Source organism: Neodiprion virginianus, chromosome 5 (assembly GCF_021901495.1).
Source record: "Neodiprion virginianus isolate iyNeoVirg1 chromosome 5, iyNeoVirg1.1, whole genome shotgun sequence".
Lineage (NCBI taxonomy): Eukaryota > Metazoa > Arthropoda > Insecta > Hymenoptera > Diprionidae > Neodiprion > Neodiprion virginianus.
Window position 1 is genome coordinate 9,318,908 of NC_060881.1, and position 18,725 is coordinate 9,337,632.

Here is an 18,725-nt window from a genome sequence, read left to right on the forward strand (position 1 = left end):
ATGCAAGTTGCTCAATTGTCGCGAGGAATTTTTAGACATCGGCAATCGCTAGATGGACTAATTTTATGCGGCACGTGCAGTTGGAGCGTAAAGAAATTTTAAATTGAAGGAATAAACGGTCCGTTTGTATCTAAAATCAATTTTCCACTTTGTATCGAGAGAACGCGCAATTAGGGAAGGAAAAAAACTAACGACAAAAAAATAATTAATCATCATTAATTATAGAAATTTTTCACTGAAAACGAATCGTGCTTGATTACTACTCCTTCATTTTCGTATATTATACATAGTTCAGATCCATTTGTACAGGGTGTGTATATCCAAGATACTAAATGTTGAAAATTTAACTTTATTATAACCTTGTGTTTCGTACAAGCACGGCTATTTTCTACATTGTGTGTGTGCGGTAATGACTAATTAACGAGTATAATTAATTACTCGGTACTTTGACTGGAAGAGTCCGGCACGTATAATATATATAGTGGTTCACAATCAGTCAATTATAACCCTTATAGAGTCTCTCTTGTCTTGTGTCTTTCTTTCGCTTCTTTTTTTTTCTCTCTTCTTTTTTTAAATACTTATTATAACATCAGCTCGTACACGTGTTATAGGATACACATGCTCGTAATTAATAATTATTATAATCAAATTTACCCTATTATTTAAGCTGTATGGAAACTCCCCTGCGCCTTTGTACAAAACTTTCTCCACGTAATATGCAATGCTTGAAAATATATGTATAATACACGTGCACCTTCAGGACTGTTTATAATCCAATGGCGTAACTGTTGATGGTTTGCTTACGCTTATAGCTTATCCAACTCCAAATACCGTGTAGCGCATTGTATTGTTCGGAACTTTGCAACACTTATTTGCAGTTACATGTACGTTACATTATTATACGCTATACTTGATATTTTTAGCGTATTGGTAGCTTTCGTTCTCCTATTCAAAGACTATGGTTTTGTTTGGCAATAATCTGTCAATAACACAATAAGACATGTCAGATTGATTGCGAGATTAATGTATCGATTTACCAAGCAGTATTAGTTGCAATAAATTTTATCTTTTCGAATGACCCTCGCGTGTGACAGTTGATTATTTCACATTGAAATCATCTGTGTGAACAAATTGAAAATTATGGTCGTCCAAATGGTTTTTTTTTTTTTTTCTTCTAACCAGCAGGTATAACGGTGTAAATAATATATCTATTTCTTTCTTTGACCTCGTCAATCTGTATCTTGCATCCTCTTTTAGGCTTCGAAGGTCATTAGCAACTCATTAGGTTTACATTTTTACCGCAAAGAGGGCCCTCTACGGAATGAAATTTTTCGGTAAATTGACAGTTTTAATATAACTTTCCGATAGCCATTTCTATATTGAATATACTTAAAAAGAATTCGAATTGTCATACAAGTATTCTAATTTAACGTAATTTTATGTTGGCGATTTTAAACGTCGAGCGAAGATTGTTTCTACACAAACATATGTGCGATAGGTTCAATTATTTTTAACTATATTTAATATAAAATTTCGCTCGGACAGTTGTATTACAACTGCTAATTAATTAATATTTTAGCTGCGAAGACGGCCCTCTGTTTAATTGATGTACGTCAATAATTGATATAAAGTGCTAATGACCTGCGAAACTTGAAAAAGAACGGCAAGACATGAGAAATTAATATAGCAACGAAGCAACAGTTTTATCGATCTTTATATTCTCCTTTAGGAATAACAAATGATGGGGGTGCGCGGTTAGAGGCTTTTATGTTTTGAAGTTGGTAACGTTAACGTATAAGGACAATTCGGAGGAAAAATGACCATTTGAAACTTCGGTATAGTTACGAATTAGCTGAATCAAGTTTCTCAATGGCGCATGATAATTTATTAAATTTCAAACAATTCCAAATTTCTAAAATAACCATTTCACGCGTTATTGAATTCAAAAAAAAAAAACGACACTGTTACAGGAACGTTGCAAACCTTCATCCCAACAAAATAACAAGGAACAATCGTCACGCTGCTACGCCACTGCGCGTGCGCAGGAAGGTCCTGATGATATGTGCCATAAGTATACCGAACTCCACTCTATGCGTAATACCTAAAGCCCTTCATTTAACGCGTTCGAATCTGTGAACACGCATACACGTGCACATGGAACACGCGTATATTCGTATGAATGGGAACGCGTACCCTGTCTCTAATTTCCCGAAGGATATAGCGTCGCCGTCCGCGTTCCTCCTCCTTCTTTTTGCTCCTCCTCGTTCGTTGTTGTTCTTGTTATTATTATCATCACGCGTGAATACGATACGCGCATACCTTGTACCAACGTGTAACACGTATTACGCCGAGTACTCAATAACGAGTGTTCACGAGTCGGTGTGCAACAGGCTGCGTGCGTTACGAGAAGTGAACGCAGCCGCGCGATGACGCAACCAGGCATTCGTCGTTGCGGGATAATCGAGGAGAGCCGGGGCCGAGTTAATTATTGGTACTTGGCGAGGGTCAGCTAAGGGTCATTCGTCGGGGAGCAGATGCGAGCCACGTGCATCGTCTCTCTTTCGCTCTCTTATTCTTGTAGAGACTCGCTAGTCTCGGCCATCTTTCTTCTCGCTCTTCAAGCCCGACGATCATCTCTTTTAAACGCAACTCGCCGAAGAAACTTATTGTTAGTATGTACACTGAGAAAAATTTCATTTGTTACGGTAACTAGAAAAATTCAATGAAACAGGTATCGTTAGAGAAAACTGTTCGAATATTGTTGGAATTACGAAAAACGAGGCACGCGTAAACATTTTCCGCTATCGTCGATCCTTTTTTGGTTATTGCAACGCTGAATCAGTTTTTGAGGTTTACTCGATTTTTTTAGTTAAACAAGGCTTTAACGTCAACAGTGATCGTAATGAGAAAGAATAGTAACGGATACTAGACTTTCCGGTAACTGCTAGAAAACTAATTATCATTTTATACCTGGAACTGTATTTTTCGATTGTGGTAAAAAATGAAAATAGTCAAGGACTGAGCGGTAACCGGAACTAAAAATTTCTCTTAGTGTAGGTGAAAGAGAAGCGAGGAGAATAAAACGGAACGGAACGGAACTGAGCGCGGTGACATTTCTCAGTCGCATATTACGTATAATCCGAGGTAAAAGAGATCAGAAAACCGAAAAATTGCTCGAAATTTTTACCAACCGACGACGCACGCCTCTCTCGATGTTTTTTTCCATGTTCAGGATCTCGTGGCCAACTGCAGCAGCAGTCTGTCCCATTCCCTTCCTCACCACCTCTCAGCCCTAGCAACTATCGTAGCTTAGGCCTAAGTGGTTGCATCTGTTTTCCGTTTTATCTAACGCTGTACAACTCACAGTTCTGGAATAACACTGAACAGGACTGTTGACGAAAGAAGCACACGGGAAAATTGGGAAAGTGGCTGGGCATTTTTAAGCTGTACCTAACTACTTTAAATTGTATAAATACACTGGTAGAGATAATTTTTCCACACAAAATTTGACACTTGGTATCTAATCTGGCACTTGGGTTGCAATTGAGTAATCATTTTATAGATACATCAAATAAAACTTGATGTAAGTAAGAGTTCACATTGTTTGGAGTTAACTTTCTAGGACATTCAAGAAATGTTTAAAGTAAAATTCTTTTCAATAATACGTAGGGATTAAAATTGAATCCGAATCTAAGAATATATTATAAAGTGCTTATCGTTAAAACGTGATAGCGAGTAAGTAATTTTCCATTTCACTCTGATAATGAAATGTTGGAGCATTTTATTCATTACGAGCCTTAATTGTTAAACCTTTGATGTTTTCAAACATGAACGTCAAATGTTGAGATAATTGATCATTTTATTACAACGTAGGAGGCGGGTCTTACAGATCTAAAGTCTTTCTCTTAATTCAAAGGAGTAAGAAGGAATATTGATATTTAAATTTTGCAGAAATAAATAACTTCTGTTGGAGTGCTTTCTGGAATTGATGTGAACAATATTTAATATCATTCTCTTCGTTTCCTAACTGACAATTAGTTCACCTGATAATATCGGTTTATAAGTATTGTTTTGTGTTTTTTTTTTTTTTTTTTTTTTTCTTTTTTAAATATTTAAGCGTCGTGTTTATTCACACGTGTACAAAAATCAAAGAATCATTATCGCATGTAAATTCCTAGCCCGCATTATACATTCGAATCGGTTTCATTTCTATTTTATTAAACATTTACTTACGATTAAAACAGCTCATTGTTACCCATAAACATCCAGAATCCCATAATACATGTATATCAAAGAACAAAGTATGATATAAGAATGAAAAAAAGAAAAAGTATTGAAAAGACACTAAACAGGTGGATGTCTGGTTCTTTTTTCTAAGTTTCGTAGTTCCTTCGTTCTCGTCTCATATTTTACAGCCGCAGCCAGGCGACGCTTTTGTGCTCCGTGAATAATGATTTCGTCTTTTTCTACTTCGCCGTTAGAAAATCAAATACAGATACACGTTTCAGGCGAGAGATGGTGACTTGAAATTTATTTTCAAACGAAACCCGACTCTCTCGACGGAAACACGAACGTTTTACATTATGCTGCAACGTATTTTCGAAGTACAATTTCCGAAGAAACAAAGTTTGCTTATAACGTATAATAACCGATGAATCGAATCTTGCAATAGTTGAAGTATAAAATTAGTTTCAGTTTGAAAAAGTTGGACACCAGTGTTCGGTATAAAACGGTTTAGTCACGGTACTCAAAATAAGGCGATTTCGGAGCGCTTCATTCTAGACTAAAATATTGACAAGTCACTGAGTCTAACGACAATAACGACACACACTTTTCACTATTTATCGGCGATTCTTTCAACGGCGTTGAGAATCCGGTTCATGATCACACGGTTTTCTTCATCACGACGTTTCGTGTACTCGAAAAACTCGCTCATACATTTTTCTAAACTGCATTCATGACCGTGGCATGTTCCTTCGAGTTTCCTCCTCTTCCTTCGTTTCTGAGGAGGCTCATCTTCTTCCACCTCTTCTATTTCTTCCTCCAGTTCTAAACCATCCACCTCTTCAACCGCCTCTTCGTCGTCTTCGTCGTCGTCGTCATCTTCATCTCCATCTTTCATGGAATGATTACCGTTTATTTTCGTTACCGCCAAGGCGTCGTCGCTCCGCAAGAATCGTCCGATATTGGAAGACGGGTTAGTACTTCGGTCCTTTGAAAAATTGTTGACCCGGAGAACGGGCACCGAGGACGATGACGATCTGCTCACCGTTTTGATCGACAGTTCAGTCGCTGGTGGCAGTCGTGAGACCAAGACCTCGCTCGCATTTCGCCGCCTCAATTCCTGCGCGATCAGCGACGCTCTGCTGTGAAAATCAGAAAAATCTTCGTTGTCAATGAGGTTGGGAAAAATAAAAATTTAACGTTAAAAAAAAATGAGAATATTTTTTTTTTTTTTTTTTTTGCACGCCCTTGTTTCTTTTCACTCAAAGTTAACTACAATGTATCTTTGTGCCTCGTTATTACTTATTACGTATAATTACTAGGATAAATATGCGACAACTACTCACGTTGCAGAAGTTCTAGGTCGGCGTATCGGAACCCTGGGCAGCCGTTCAATTTCAATTGAAAAGTCTTCATTGATACTTCGCAACCGTCTTAGAGCGGTGATCGAGTTCGATTCCTCGGTTTCGGAGTCTGCCCGTTGTTCGTCTTGCGGTAAAGCCGACTCGTCTGGGGTCACCGAGAGGCATAGAAATTCATGCGGATTAACGTCGTCCTCGTCGTTACGATTGCCGTAACCTGCGCCAAGCACCTCGTCGATTGCACCGTAAAATGGCCACGATATGTCGTCTGATTTATTCTTGTCGCCGTGCACCGGGTTCTTCAGTTCCTTAAACAAATTCAATCTAGTCATCTGGTCTCTGTGGCAGTAAACGCATTGTACAGCATAAATTGGTTATTAAATAGAATTACAGTATGAGCTAGAAAATACAAAAAAGTTGAGAGCACGATTTGAGATCAAGTAACAGAATTTAAAATTCGTAATTGTAGATATTTCTAGAATGGAAGCACGAAGTTGCAAAAAATGCAATTGAAGTTGGAAATATATTTTTAGTAGGATTTTTCTTTCTTCTCGCTAGCCAGTTTGAATTTTCAACAGTTGAGTTGAAACTTCTTATGGAAAAATCTACATATCTTTACCGATTTCACATTTTGCGGTAATCCATCATGAATCAAAAGGAAAATTAGAACTGATGGTTAGAGGGTCTGGATGGGAAAATCCCGTAGTTAGATCTGCCGGGTCGAAGTTATAATTGGACACGGGGTTTGCAGTTTATCACGGCGTGTCACGAGATCCTAAATATCACCCCGAAATCTCTAATTTACCCGTAGGGTGTGCGAAATTTCCCTTGGGGAAATCGTGCTCAGTTGAACGGGTTGCTCTGCGCATCATGTTTACAATAGTGATTAATTTTGGGCTGAAATATTTGGATATCGAATGAATTTGACCGAGAACCACGTACTACAAATATAAATGTTATAGGTTTCTTAATCAATTATTATACAAGATTATCTCTGAGGATTTTACAAGGGTGAACTTTGTCGAGTTTTTATGAGTGATTGGAATCCATCGTTTGAATCCAATGTTTGGTAAAGAGATGGAACCGCTTAAAAAATGTCCCGCAATATTTTTGAACAAATTCGATGTACCAAAGCTACGATACCAACAATTCAAAAAAAAGTTTAGTAATTAGAACGTTGAAAATGACTAAACTGTGATATTTTTGATCCTATTATAATGTTTTGGGGCTTATTTTGTTCGCCGTAGAAATCTGTAAATATCGTCTAGAAAAAATATGGCAAATGATTATTTTCCAGAGTGTAAAGATAAAATTAGATTTGTGTAAGTACGTTCAGCAGATGTTTGTCGACAATTACATTTGCGCGTTACAACTATATTATAATGTAAGATTTTTTAAACGGTTTTAGACAATCAGTGGGGATCTTTTCAGCGAGCAAATTAGTTCCAAAAGGAATAGAATTGGATCAGAAACGTCAGTGTTTAATGAGGTTAAATTTAGTAACGTCAAGGTAACGACGACACATTGGCAATAAGTGTACTATTTTCCAAATTTTTAGTGATTCGGAAGGACCTGAGTATGTTTTGTTTTGTCGCAGTTTACTCGATTTTAGATAGTCAAAACTTCAACAAGATAGAGTCTCATGATCTTGAACGTTCCAACTATAAAACCTTCTCTCAAATTGATGGTATCTTACTTGTGTTAACTTGTGTTATTCGAATTTGTTCGGATTCATTTTTGCTACATGTACCAGAGATGTTGTTTCATTCGTGTTCGATCAACGTCATTGGCGCAATTAATATTAATGGAGGTTATTTCAATAGTTTCTTCTATCTCTCTGTACCTAGATACAGACGTGATTGCTCAGTATTCCTCAATTCAAATACAAAAACTCGTACATGTGTTTTTCACCGCAGATTTGACTCAAAGAGACACGTTTTCATCGTCAATCACTTCAACGATTGACAAAATGACTACTCGTAATCGTTTAAATAACGTGTAATTAAGCCACTCCTCACTTTGTATTGTTGCAAAAGATTCGACCACTTCTTCTTGAGGACACGGTAGTGGACGTCAGCCATGATGGTTGGAAATTCCTGCCTCATTTGTTGGAGTATGTGTCTGAAAATTAATTCAATTGCGGGTAACAACAACTCATGTATGTAATATTACCCTTTACACCCTAACGAAGAGGGTTGAATCATGCCGTGCAGCATGACGTTTGCATTTGGAAATTCGCGAAGCTATATCTGGATCTTGGAAAATAACGATTGGGGGAACTTGCGACTGGACTCTGCGAAATTCGAGAACCTCGTCGTAGTCGCGTTTCTCTCCAGGCCCTCGTCTTTTTCATATATTTAGAATTTACGACTCTTGATAGGCTCCCCTGACGCCTCGGTTCCAAGCTCGAACATGCATGACCAACGTGCATAATGTTATTATTTAAAACGACACCCGGCCGGACTTGCGATTCGCCAGTTGCGAACGGTGCGCGTTGTTATAAATTACAACTAGTAAACGACGAGCGTCCCATATAGTTAAACTATCTGTACTATAAACTGGTTACACTCACTTCATTAACCGATCAAAAGATCAATCGCTGAACGGCTCTTCAATGCAGCTCTGATGTATCGATACAACCTCTTTTGCATCTTATCCGCGTAAGTTCAAGTTTTCTCTTAATAACTTAATTTATAGAAAACATTATCGGAATTACTCGGAAAGTTATATTTGCCCCTTTGATGTGCGTATACGTATTGATAAGCGGATAAACGATCACGTGAAAGCACGCGAAGAAAGCTTTTAGCTTTTTTTTTTCAAACTAATTTTTCCTCTTCTTTGTTGCGTTCGTAATCAAATCTCTCTTTCTCTCTCTCTCTCTCTTACTCTCTCTCTTCTCCATATAATAAGTCACAATACTACAGTGCAAGTTGCAGTTTGTTTTAGGCGTGTATCGCAGATTATCATGCATGTTGTTATGCATCTTCGTGGTGGGTGTAGACAAAGTAGATACAAATATAAATATTATACATAAATGCATGTGTAACTATAACGTGTTTGTATATGAATATTTACTTTCAACATATAGTGATTGATACGAGTTCCTTGTAAATTTATTTTAAAACTTAGTTCTACCGCTGCGGGTATAAAAATATTCAAAATATTTGACCAGAATTTGTAACTAACCAAACAGTTCTAATGTTTATATTATACGTATACGCGTGATTTGGTGAGTAGATTTCGCGAGAAAAAGAGTAAAAGAAAAAAGAGGATGCGAAGCGAAAGAAAAAATTCTAATCTACAAACATTTGTAACATACCTAATTGAAAAACAAAATTCCGACTCGTTGTTCATAGTCTTAGCGAAATTCGTAAACCGAACAATTGCATACCCGATTCAACTCCATTATAGTTTCACTTCGGTGGGTTTCTTTATTTCTAAATCGTGCAGTCTGTGAAAGTTTCAAAATATTTATCGAGTATCCTTTCAAAATTTCCAAGTATATTCGCAATACGTATAATAATATGATATATTGATAAATATAAAATCTTGTGTATAAAATATTCACACACGAAAAACACGGAGAGATAATACATTTGTTTTTTTTTTCCTTTCATTATAATATAACATTATTAACCGTGTAAATTTGTTATCCCGCCTTATTGGAACTGTTTCAAAATTACGTTGTACTCTCTTGAATTGCAAAATTGATACAAGTTTAATCACAGTCAACCTTTGGCCCGAAGTGAACATCGAGTTCGGTTTAATGCCCAGCGAACCTTAAACTTTCCTCGGCTCGGGTGAACAAATATTGAAAAAAGAGACACGAAACTTGCAAGTAAATTTGAACCGTCTTCGTTCGAGCGATAAATCGATAGGGAGAGAAAGAGAGAAGCCTTTACATTTTAATCGCTCTTTTATCAAGCCTAGAAAATTTCTGGTGGACCGGAGGCTAAAGCTTATGATATGTCTTCATTTTTGTTTATTCTTGGATCATCTATCTTTTATCTAAAATCGCACATTCCTTTCTCCTTGGTATAGAATTAATTCTAAATTAATTCCACTGGAACAAAGCGCTTATTATTCGTGATAAATCATAAGAAAGACAAAGGCCAGCTTCGATGATTAACCGATAGCTATTCATTATATGTGTAAAGTCTCGACGGAGGGGAGGGGGGGGGGGAGGAGATTACGTTAGTCGGAAACATTCTTCGCGGGTTTGTAATTTTTTTTAATATATTTATTTGTTTTCCCCCTTCTTTCTTTCCTCAAACGTGTACTTGCTCGTATGGCGTTAAAAATAAAAATAAAAAAAAAAAAACAAATAAAAATAAACTCGAAGGATAAAAAAGGAAAATAAAAATAGACGGTGATTATGAGCGGTTACATTGTTTGAAATAAATAAGTGGAAAGCATTTGTATATAACGTATACAGTATAACGAGTTATATATCTATACCGACTCGATTGACGTCACTCGTTTCTCGACCTTGTTAAACGCGTATAATCGAATAGCGTTCGACAAATTCTCTTCTCCACTTCAACGACGCCGCTGTCAGACGAGAGAGGAGGTGGACCAAGAGTAGTGCTGTAGGATATTGAAGGGAATATAATAATATGGTATATGCGGTATGTATTTATTGTACATAGTACATTTTAAGAGGTGAAAATAGAGGAGCGAAGAGACGGTCGGCGGGAGGGTGAGGGGGGTAAAATTGTCAATCAAAAGGAAGGAAGATCAATGAAACGGCATGGCGACGCATGCGCCGGAAATTCTTAATATAGGGACCGATTTTCTCTCTCTCTCTCTCTCTCTTTCTTTATCTCTATCTCTCCCTAGATTCGCGCTCATGGATAGAAAATAAGATTGCCTTGTCTGGAACAGGCGTATGCTTGTCCGTTGTTTAAACCCCCCCCCCGGCATCTTGTCCAGCTGCAGCAGTTGTTATGTAAATACGATACAAACGGCATTTTATATTCAGTTTTTACTGTTTCGGTCATGTTTTATTTATTTTTTTTCTTTTTCCGCCGTATTGTCCAAAATTCGCAGCAATTATCGAATCAAATGAACCGATCGATGAATTAAAAGCTCGCAATTTGTGGTGTATTACCTTAAGGGAGTGTACCCTGATCGATTTCGACTTTGACTTCTACGTTTCAAAATATTTAAGTACACGTATCGCAAATGCAAAGAAGGGCTTAACGAACGCGGTTCTGTATGATATTCTGAACAAAAACATACGAAATATTTTCATTCGACGCAGAAATAAAGAAATCGCATGCTTTCGACGAAATTGCAATAGTAAATTCGTAGATGTTGTGTAATTTTTTTTTATTTCTGAGTCAAATTTATTGGAGTGTTTTTATTCGGAATTGCATATAGAATCGTGCTTCTAATTGTAAGTCTTTTTTCACATTTGCGATACGTGAACTTCGATATTTGGAGACGTAGACGTCAATGTCGATACATTCGTACCGAATTGTTACAAATCTTCATTACTGTTATAATTATTATTTTTTTCTATCGACTTTCTAGAATAAAGGTAAACTTTTTTACCCTAAGATTCTGTACATCGTCTATGCGATTGCAGACAATTATTATGCAGTAATAATGATCTGCGCAAATCGTAATATGCATATCTTAATATATATAAATCTCGTGTCACGATGTTTGTCCTCAATGGACTCCTAAACCACTTAACCGATTATAATAAAATACGCACACCATGTGCAGTTCGATCCAACTTGAGAGATAGGATAGTTTAAATCTCAAATTATAGTCGCAATTTTAATTTATTGCTAATTATTTGTCTGTTATTATTCGACAGTCACAATTATCTGTTAACTCCAAATGATTCTAACAGATGTCGATACCTTTCGACTGGGTTGAGTAAGTAATCAATAGATGGCGCTGCTATGGTAAATCTACGAACGTGTCATATAAGCTACACTAGCAACCCATCCCGGCTTCGCACGGGCATATAATAATATAATAAAAGAAAATACACAATGTTTACAGTGAGTTTCTAGAAAAATAACATTTATATTATTACTTAATATTATTATATGCCCGTGCGAAGCCGGGATGGGCTGCTAGTATATTATAATTGAGCCTTGTTTGGATAAGGAAAAAAAATTCAATTCCTATATTTTGAAATTCAAATCTACAATTTTTTAACATGTATCTTGGTTGAGATCCTCCGCCATAAGATTGAAAATTCTGACCAATATTTTGCAATTTACTCATACCACCTCACTGGTATATAAAACGCGTAAAGCATCACGGTATGTGTGAATATAAACGATGAAACGATATCGAAGAATAAAATTGTCGTGCGATCTTTGATATGTTCGGGACGACTCGCGCGCACGGTGATTAATGAAAAATCCATCTCGGAGCGAAATGATGCGTCTGTGCACACATATGCTACATGTTACATGTAGGTGTATGTAACACGTATGGAGGGATAACGATCAGCGCACTATGCACTTGCCGGCGGCCTTCTAAGTCTCTGTTCCCCCATCAGTCCCGATCTTGAGTATCAGCCTCCTCCTCCTCCTCCTCCTCCTCCTCCTCCCACCACATTTAACTGGACGTCGCCGTCCCACCTCAAAAGTTACAAACGTCATCCTGTTCTCGAGGCACGCTAAACGCTATAACAGCGCATCTCATATACGTGTATATAGGCGTAAAGAAATATAAAACTAAAGCAAAGGAAAGGAAAGCACGTTTTATACCAATAATGAAAGAAATGTACCAGTTCGACGGTAAAAAGGCGAATTGTACCGTTTTCACGGGTCTCAATCGAGAGATGAAACGACGCTGCGAGTATTAGAGAAGAGTGTATTATTATTATATGGTAGACTAGGGTTATATGGTGCGCGGTGGGGCGCGTTTGATGATCGCACACGATAACGACGACGACGCGACGGTGGTGGCGAACAACGTGTGGTACAAACACAACTCCGCGACGACGACGACGACGACGACGACGACGAATTATTACAACGCCTGTCCGTCAGTTATACACTGTATAACTTGACCGATGGGTGTCACGGGTGCTGCTTGTGCTTATTGTGCTTATTGTGCGAGTGCGAGTGCGAGTGGTTTTTATACGGCTCATAAACAACGGAACAACGAAGCGAGGGTGCAAAGGAACAATTATACCATTAGCTCCAAGATGACGCCGCCTGTAGCGGTAAGAATATTAATAATAATACGTGCGATCGTCGTGATGATTATATTTTTTCATATCACATTTCTACTGGAAGGGGTAAAGGCGGACTACTGATTTCTATGATACAGTTTAAAAAGAAAAAAAAAAAAAAATTTCTCATATTATACTCACTCCCATCCCGCCTGAGCGGAATACTTCCGTCCAGTAAATAAATTCCCGTTCTCCTTCCGCAGCTGTATAAACCGCGACGTCAGATTCTCCGTCCCTGTAACGTTCAATCGTACAAAATATTACAGTTCTATTCCATTGCTTTATTATTATTATTGTTTTTGTTGTTGTTGTTGTTGTTGTTGTTGTTGTTGTTGTTGTTGTTGCTGTTTTGATGATATTTATTTTAAGTGTATTCTTCATTCTTTTTTTTTGTTTTTTTGTTTTGTTTTCTTTCTTCAACAATGTAATTAACACATTCACAACTTCGGTTCCCGCTGTTGCTGCGCGATATTATACGCCTTGCGAGACTCGTTAACTGACGGGTGAAGGAAAACACACGCACTGAATCGTACATACACACCCCCACACGAGCGCACACGTACGTGCATGCATGCACGTGCGACGGTACGTTGATGTGTGTATGTAACGTAAATTGAATGTAATTCACATTTACACGCTTACTGCACGACCTAATCCATCCCACATACTGTCGGTATGTGCATTTTAGATATGCGTGTTGAACGTACGTGTGCATGACGTTGAACACACGTTGAAGAAAAAAAAAAAAAATAGACCGTGTGAATTCACCGAGTATACCGACGTTAGAACAACACAAGAAAACAGAAACAGCTAGAGTAAAGAGAGAGAGAGAGAGCGAGGATAGCGAAAGGGAGATGGAGAGAGAGAGAGAGAGGGAAAGAGAGAGAATATAGACGAAGATGACGAGAATACGAAGACTCACAACGAAATTTGGTCTGATGAAAAGCGTGAGTCATGGTGGTGGTCGTGATGGTGGTGATTATTGTAACAATTACGTCTCGGTCTCAGGTACGAAATGGCAAAACTGATCATGTTCGGATTCTAGTGCGTACTAAAATGTAGACCTCGTTTCAGTCTTGACTTGGAAAAATAAAGTGGGGATAGATGGATGGATGGGATGGACGGATGTGTGTATGTGTTAAAATGCCCAGCGTCGTTGCAGCGGCAGGCGAACGACGAGCCGAGGATCGCTCTGACGGGAGCAACGTTGCGCATGGAGGGGATGAGAGGACGCGAATTCATTGGTAGAGAGACTCCTGGGATGATATGGGACGAAAACAAACTGTATCGCCATCTCTCAATCGTTTCTACAAGCCTCCGACTCTTCGCCGCGGCGCCCCGCGCTTACTTTACCCAGGCATTTCCTCCTAATATTCTAGGTGCAGCGCAGAACGGAACGAAAGAATTGCTGCATTATCGACCCAGATATCCTCGCGCTTGCCTGGATGCTGCCTTTCTGCCTTGGAGAAATCCCCACCCCAACCACATCGACGCCCATTCACCCATCCATCCGCTAGCCGCAAACTACTCTTCAAATCTCACTGCATTTCATTGCGATATTACGTAATTCCTCTCCTCTCTCATCATCCCCACCACACACAAAACCTTCCGCGACGTTATACGAACAAGAAGTTTAACGCGCTCTGATTCCTTGCGAGATTCGTCTTCTTTTGCGCTGTTACGTATGCTTCTTACGCGTGCGGGGTTTGATTCTTTTTTTTTTTTTTACCGTTCTTGAAATTAGTCGCGGACTTGCGACGAGGCCTCGAGTTTCTTGGATTTAATCGTAAAAGCCTTTAGAGGGTGAAGGTGATATTATTATGAGATTGAAGTTAGGAACGTTTGTTGTAACGATTTATGTTTAAAAAAATCTTTATTTTATAATTGTCAGGAATTCGGTAATCTGTTATAAAGTGAAACGTAGTTTCATATTTTGAATATATATATATATATCCTTCGAAATTATTCTAAATGGGCATGATATCGATTTTTTTTAAATTTTTATTCGTTATTTTTATTTGTTTGAAAACAAGATATGGAAGACGTACACTCTTCACCATCGTTGAAACTTTAATATGAAACCTGTCCTATTCAAATTCTTGACAAAATTCTTTTGCTTTCGTCAACCATTGACCGTATAACGGATTCAAAATCTGTTCTCGTGAAACACTTCACGTTTCGAACAAAGTAACGAATTTTAGCATGATCTTCTTTCTTTTTCATATTTTTATTAAAGTTCACTTCGAACAAATTTTAGAAATAGTCGTAATGTGGTCGTGTGTGAGTAGTCGTATATAAATATAGGTATGATTAAACTTGCGGTTTTTAAGCGATAATCAAACAAGCGAATTATGTGACGTTACAGGGATTTTCTACTACCAGCGTAGAGTGACACCGCCATGTCAACTTGAGCTGGTATACATATGAAATAATGGGCATTAATGACCAAAATACATTTATATAATATATTCTCGAACAACAAGGGTACAGTTATCATAGAATTTTATGAAACCTTTGCACGCAAAATTATCTGCATATAAGATAATATTAGCTTGAAATTTGGTCAGAACAGTAGAAAAATTAACGGTCAAGTCTTACGATTCTTTTGTACGCGTGTTATGTAAATGGCTGAGCGGTTAGGAAGTTCTACCAAAAATTTGATTATTCCATTATTCGAGTAACTCTTATCTCAGATTCCGAACGTCGGCTAAATGAATATAGCGAATAAAGTCAACCCGGATGTCAATTGTCACGAAAATAAGAGATTAGCTACAAATATGATTAAATTAATTACTTCTATTTATCAAATACTGCCGTAAAAGGCAGATACCTGTACATACAATTTCCATAATACGAGATATGAATGAAAATAATGACTCGTACTTTAACCGCTATAAAGAAATATGCCACGGTTACATTGCGCAATGTCTGCATTAATATTAGATTTAAACAGCGATAAACAAGCATTGGAATATCAAACTTTTATGAACGACTGCAGTTATTATCGTTCGAAGAACCTGAAAATATCTGGGAGTTTGAGACTCGACGTGCTCTTGAAAAATCAACGCAACTGATTTAAACGACGCGATCCTTTGCCTGCGCGCTGATACATAATCCATCCTGTACTCCCGTTTGCAGTTTCGAATTTCGCACGCGTAGCTACACATACGCGTTGTGTAGACATTTGCCCACACACTACAAAGTCCCAGTGACTAGCTACCTACTGTGCACAGCCTTGTAACGCTCTTCTCTATCCTCACAAGATCTTGAATCGATCTTCGGCCGACTTCGCGTCGTACGTATATGTACGTATACCTGGGTTGGTCGGAGTTCTTTCAGAAATGTTCGGCATGTCCGCCATCCGTTGCAGCTTGAGCCTTCGGCTCCGAAAAATGGGGGGGAATTGGAAGCGAGGACAGAGCACGGCAGGAAGAGAGCTGTTTGGTACAGAGATCCTTCCTGCCTCCGACAGATGCGTAGATTCCGAGATATGGGAGAGAGAACAGCTGCTGTTACTAATAACGCGGTTATACATTCAAAGCCAAAATCTAGGTACGTTGCCGACGGGCTCACGCACGGTTTTCCTCAATTCGCTGACGCCGGTTTTCAGAAAGTACGACGTCGAGTGTCGCGCTATTTCACGACTCGTACGCACTCGTTTTACGTCCATTCATCCTTCTAAAAATTGACAATTTCTGCGTCAGCGAGGATTTCTCACTATAACCCAGGCTGTAATCAAAGCGGTTAACCCGATGCGACGCCGATCTATCCTTGCCGCCTCGGATCTCTGACTCACGTTTTATTATTCACGAGAAGAAAACCCTCTCGTAATGTCTTCCGCTCGAGTAATGTATCAGAGCGCAAACTGATTGTAGACGATCTTTCCGGTCAACCCTTTGAGTCACACATTGTTGTTCTCAGTCTAATTTTATAACAGTATAGTTTCCATGGGGTTTTTGGGCTTGCCGATTACGAAGTTGAAGTCAAAATTTCGAAATTCAAGATGGCGGATGCAATACGAAGGAAAAAAGTTTGTAAAGTTCATTAAACTCGGACGAAAATTTAAGCATAGGGTATTTTTTCACTCGTTTATGATTAAATTCGAAGTCTGAATATCAAAGTTAAAAATGGTGGATTCAGATAGTTGACATCACCTTTTTAAGAAACTTTGTCGGCCATATCAGTGCCGCCGATGTGACTTGTCAAAATCTGAAGTCATGTTCGTAATGACCGAGCTAAAAATCTAGTAAACTATGATTTTCGTCCAAATTTAATAAATTTTTGTCTTCGACACTGGATCTGCTATCTCAAGTTTTCAAAATCTTGTTTCAGATTCATAATCACTGACCCCAAAAACCCCTACACACTATTTTTTGTTCAGATTTGATCCAATTTGAATATTCGAAGTCTGACATCAGATTATGAATCAGCAGCTACCTGAAAAACATATAATTTCTGAATAATATGTATATGCTGAAGGGGGTAATTTAATTGCTAACGAATTATTCCTTAAAATTTCACGTTGTTTCAATCAATTCTTTTAGTATACTGTCAGAAAAAGCAAAAAACCGTACTAAAGTATATCGACAAGTTTTGTAAATATTTACAAAATGGATACAAATTACGTAGGTGGTAAGAACACTTACCACCATGAGTCAAAGGGTTGCCATGCAATTACGTACACCTGCTGGAGTACCCTAAATCATGACACTGAAGTTAGTAACGTTAAACGCAACGCAACATTTGGGGGGGATAATACTATTTTGCAAGTTTACATTGACATTCAATTAGTTGAGTTTTCAAAATATGAATAAATTTTGCTTCTTTCCGGTTTATTTCGTTTCATACATTTCTATAGTTGTATAAAACGTAAAATCATTAGAAATAGCGTTACCAACTTCAGCCCCATTCTAATAGGTACTCTTACATGTCTTCAAAGGATCAAACGCCGCTCAAGGGTGAACGGACAACAAGAGGCATTTGTTTCAGAAACTAATCGCCTAAGCGTAGTTTCGAATCGAGCCTCTCCCTCGCAACGATGAAACGGTATAAACAAGGAGTTGCTTTTTGGTCGGGGAGCTTGCGCTCACGCGCAAGGGTCACTCACGCACGGCTATTCGCCGTCGGCAACCACCGCACGAGGAACTATAAGCAGGAACAGCCGCAAGAACCAACCACGGACAATAGGCGTCCGTGTACGCCGTCTGTCGTCGACGGCGAGAACTATCGAGCATTTCATTTCCTCTCCCCTTCAGCTGGCTGGCCGGCCGGGGTACCATCAGTGCTCAACGGGCTCCGCTCCGCAGGCCAGCAATCCGACGCCGACGCCGACGACAACGACGACGAGGACGGCACGAAGTCGTCAGCCATGTTTCTCAACGTTGTTAATACCGTCTCTTTGTTGTCACGCGTTGTTTGTTGCGCCGGGGATGCGCTAAATAAATAAACGATGAACGGGGTTCGCGAGCGTGTATGACCGGAAAGGCAAGAGGAAGAAAGAAGAGAAAAAAAAATAAATAAAATAACAGGCAACATAAAAATAAAATATAAATAAAGAAAGAAACGCAACTGAAGAGAGAGACTGCTCGTTGGGACCGGGCGACTACCCCCTTTTAAAAAAATACACATACTCACAGGAATTTGTATTGTTTACAATTTACACGAGATAGTTTGAAACAACTGTGTCTGCCTGAGAAGATGCCTAACTCCCTTATAATATCTTCGTCGGTGCCTCTTCGCACGCGTGTTTAAAAAAAAAAAGAAAAGAAACAACAATAACTAAACAGAAAAAAAACGCATAAGCCCGGGCCACGGGACCCGCGATGGATGAAATGCACAACGGCGTTGTACTAATCAAGTGTAAGTTGAAACTGCTAATGTGTTTCGTAATCCATTTCTGATGTATGCATACTATGTACTATACTGTACACCTA

At 38.5% G+C, this 18,725-nt stretch overlaps 2 protein-coding genes across 12 annotated transcripts in view; one reads left to right on the plus strand and one right to left on the minus strand.

Annotated features, from left to right (window-relative positions):
* LOC124304776 (rho guanine nucleotide exchange factor 10) overlaps positions 1 to 18,725 on the plus strand; it is a 61,517-nt gene that overhangs the window by 22,955 nt on the left and 19,837 nt on the right. The window contains exon 1 of one of the 5 annotated variants that reach the window (XM_046763404.1): positions 10,195 to 10,213. The exons of 2 other annotated variants lie outside the window; for them this stretch is intronic. Coding sequence is in view for 1 of the 3 variants with exons in the window: in XM_046763401.1 (XP_046619357.1) it covers positions 18,615 to 18,651 (37 nt within the window). In the remaining 2 variants the exon portion in view is untranslated. Of the gene's footprint in view, positions 1 to 10,194; positions 10,214 to 12,159; positions 12,784 to 18,079; positions 18,652 to 18,725 lie in introns of those variants that run through there. 2 more of the 5 variants (XM_046763402.1, XM_046763401.1) reach the window with 2 other exon arrangements.
* Positions 4,108 to 13,943, minus strand: LOC124304791 (YTH domain-containing protein 1-like). Of its 7 annotated transcripts, none has more exons than XM_046763444.1 (5): positions 13,715 to 13,866; positions 12,934 to 13,027; positions 7,604 to 7,706; positions 5,571 to 5,884; positions 4,108 to 5,366 (listed from the first exon to the last, which is right to left on the minus strand). In XM_046763444.1, exons 1-5 carry the CDS (start codon positions 13,746 to 13,748, stop codon positions 4,838 to 4,840), a joined length of 1,074 nt encoding a protein of 357 aa, XP_046619400.1. In that variant the 5' UTR covers positions 13,749 to 13,866; the 3' UTR covers positions 4,108 to 4,837. The 7 variants fall into 7 exon arrangements, with proteins under 7 accessions (XP_046619400.1, XP_046619399.1, XP_046619403.1 ...); XM_046763443.1 differs by having other exon boundaries at positions 5,571 to 5,893; XM_046763447.1 differs by lacking the exon at positions 12,934 to 13,027 and having other exon boundaries at positions 13,715 to 13,943.

Bases quoted from the DNA above. Each gene is read 5' to 3' on its own strand.
- LOC124304791 (XM_046763443.1), bottom strand. From the start codon at position 13,748: ATGACTCACGCTTTTCATCAGACCAAATTTCGTT. The intron at 5,894-7,603 runs GTGAGGAGTGGC...AATTTGTTTAAG, and splicing joins ATCTTTTGCAACAATACAAA to GAACTGAAGAACCCGGTGCA. The intron at 5,367-5,570 runs GTGAGTAGTTGT...TGATTTTCACAG, and splicing joins CGACCTAGAACTTCTGCAAC to CAGAGCGTCGCTGATCGCGC.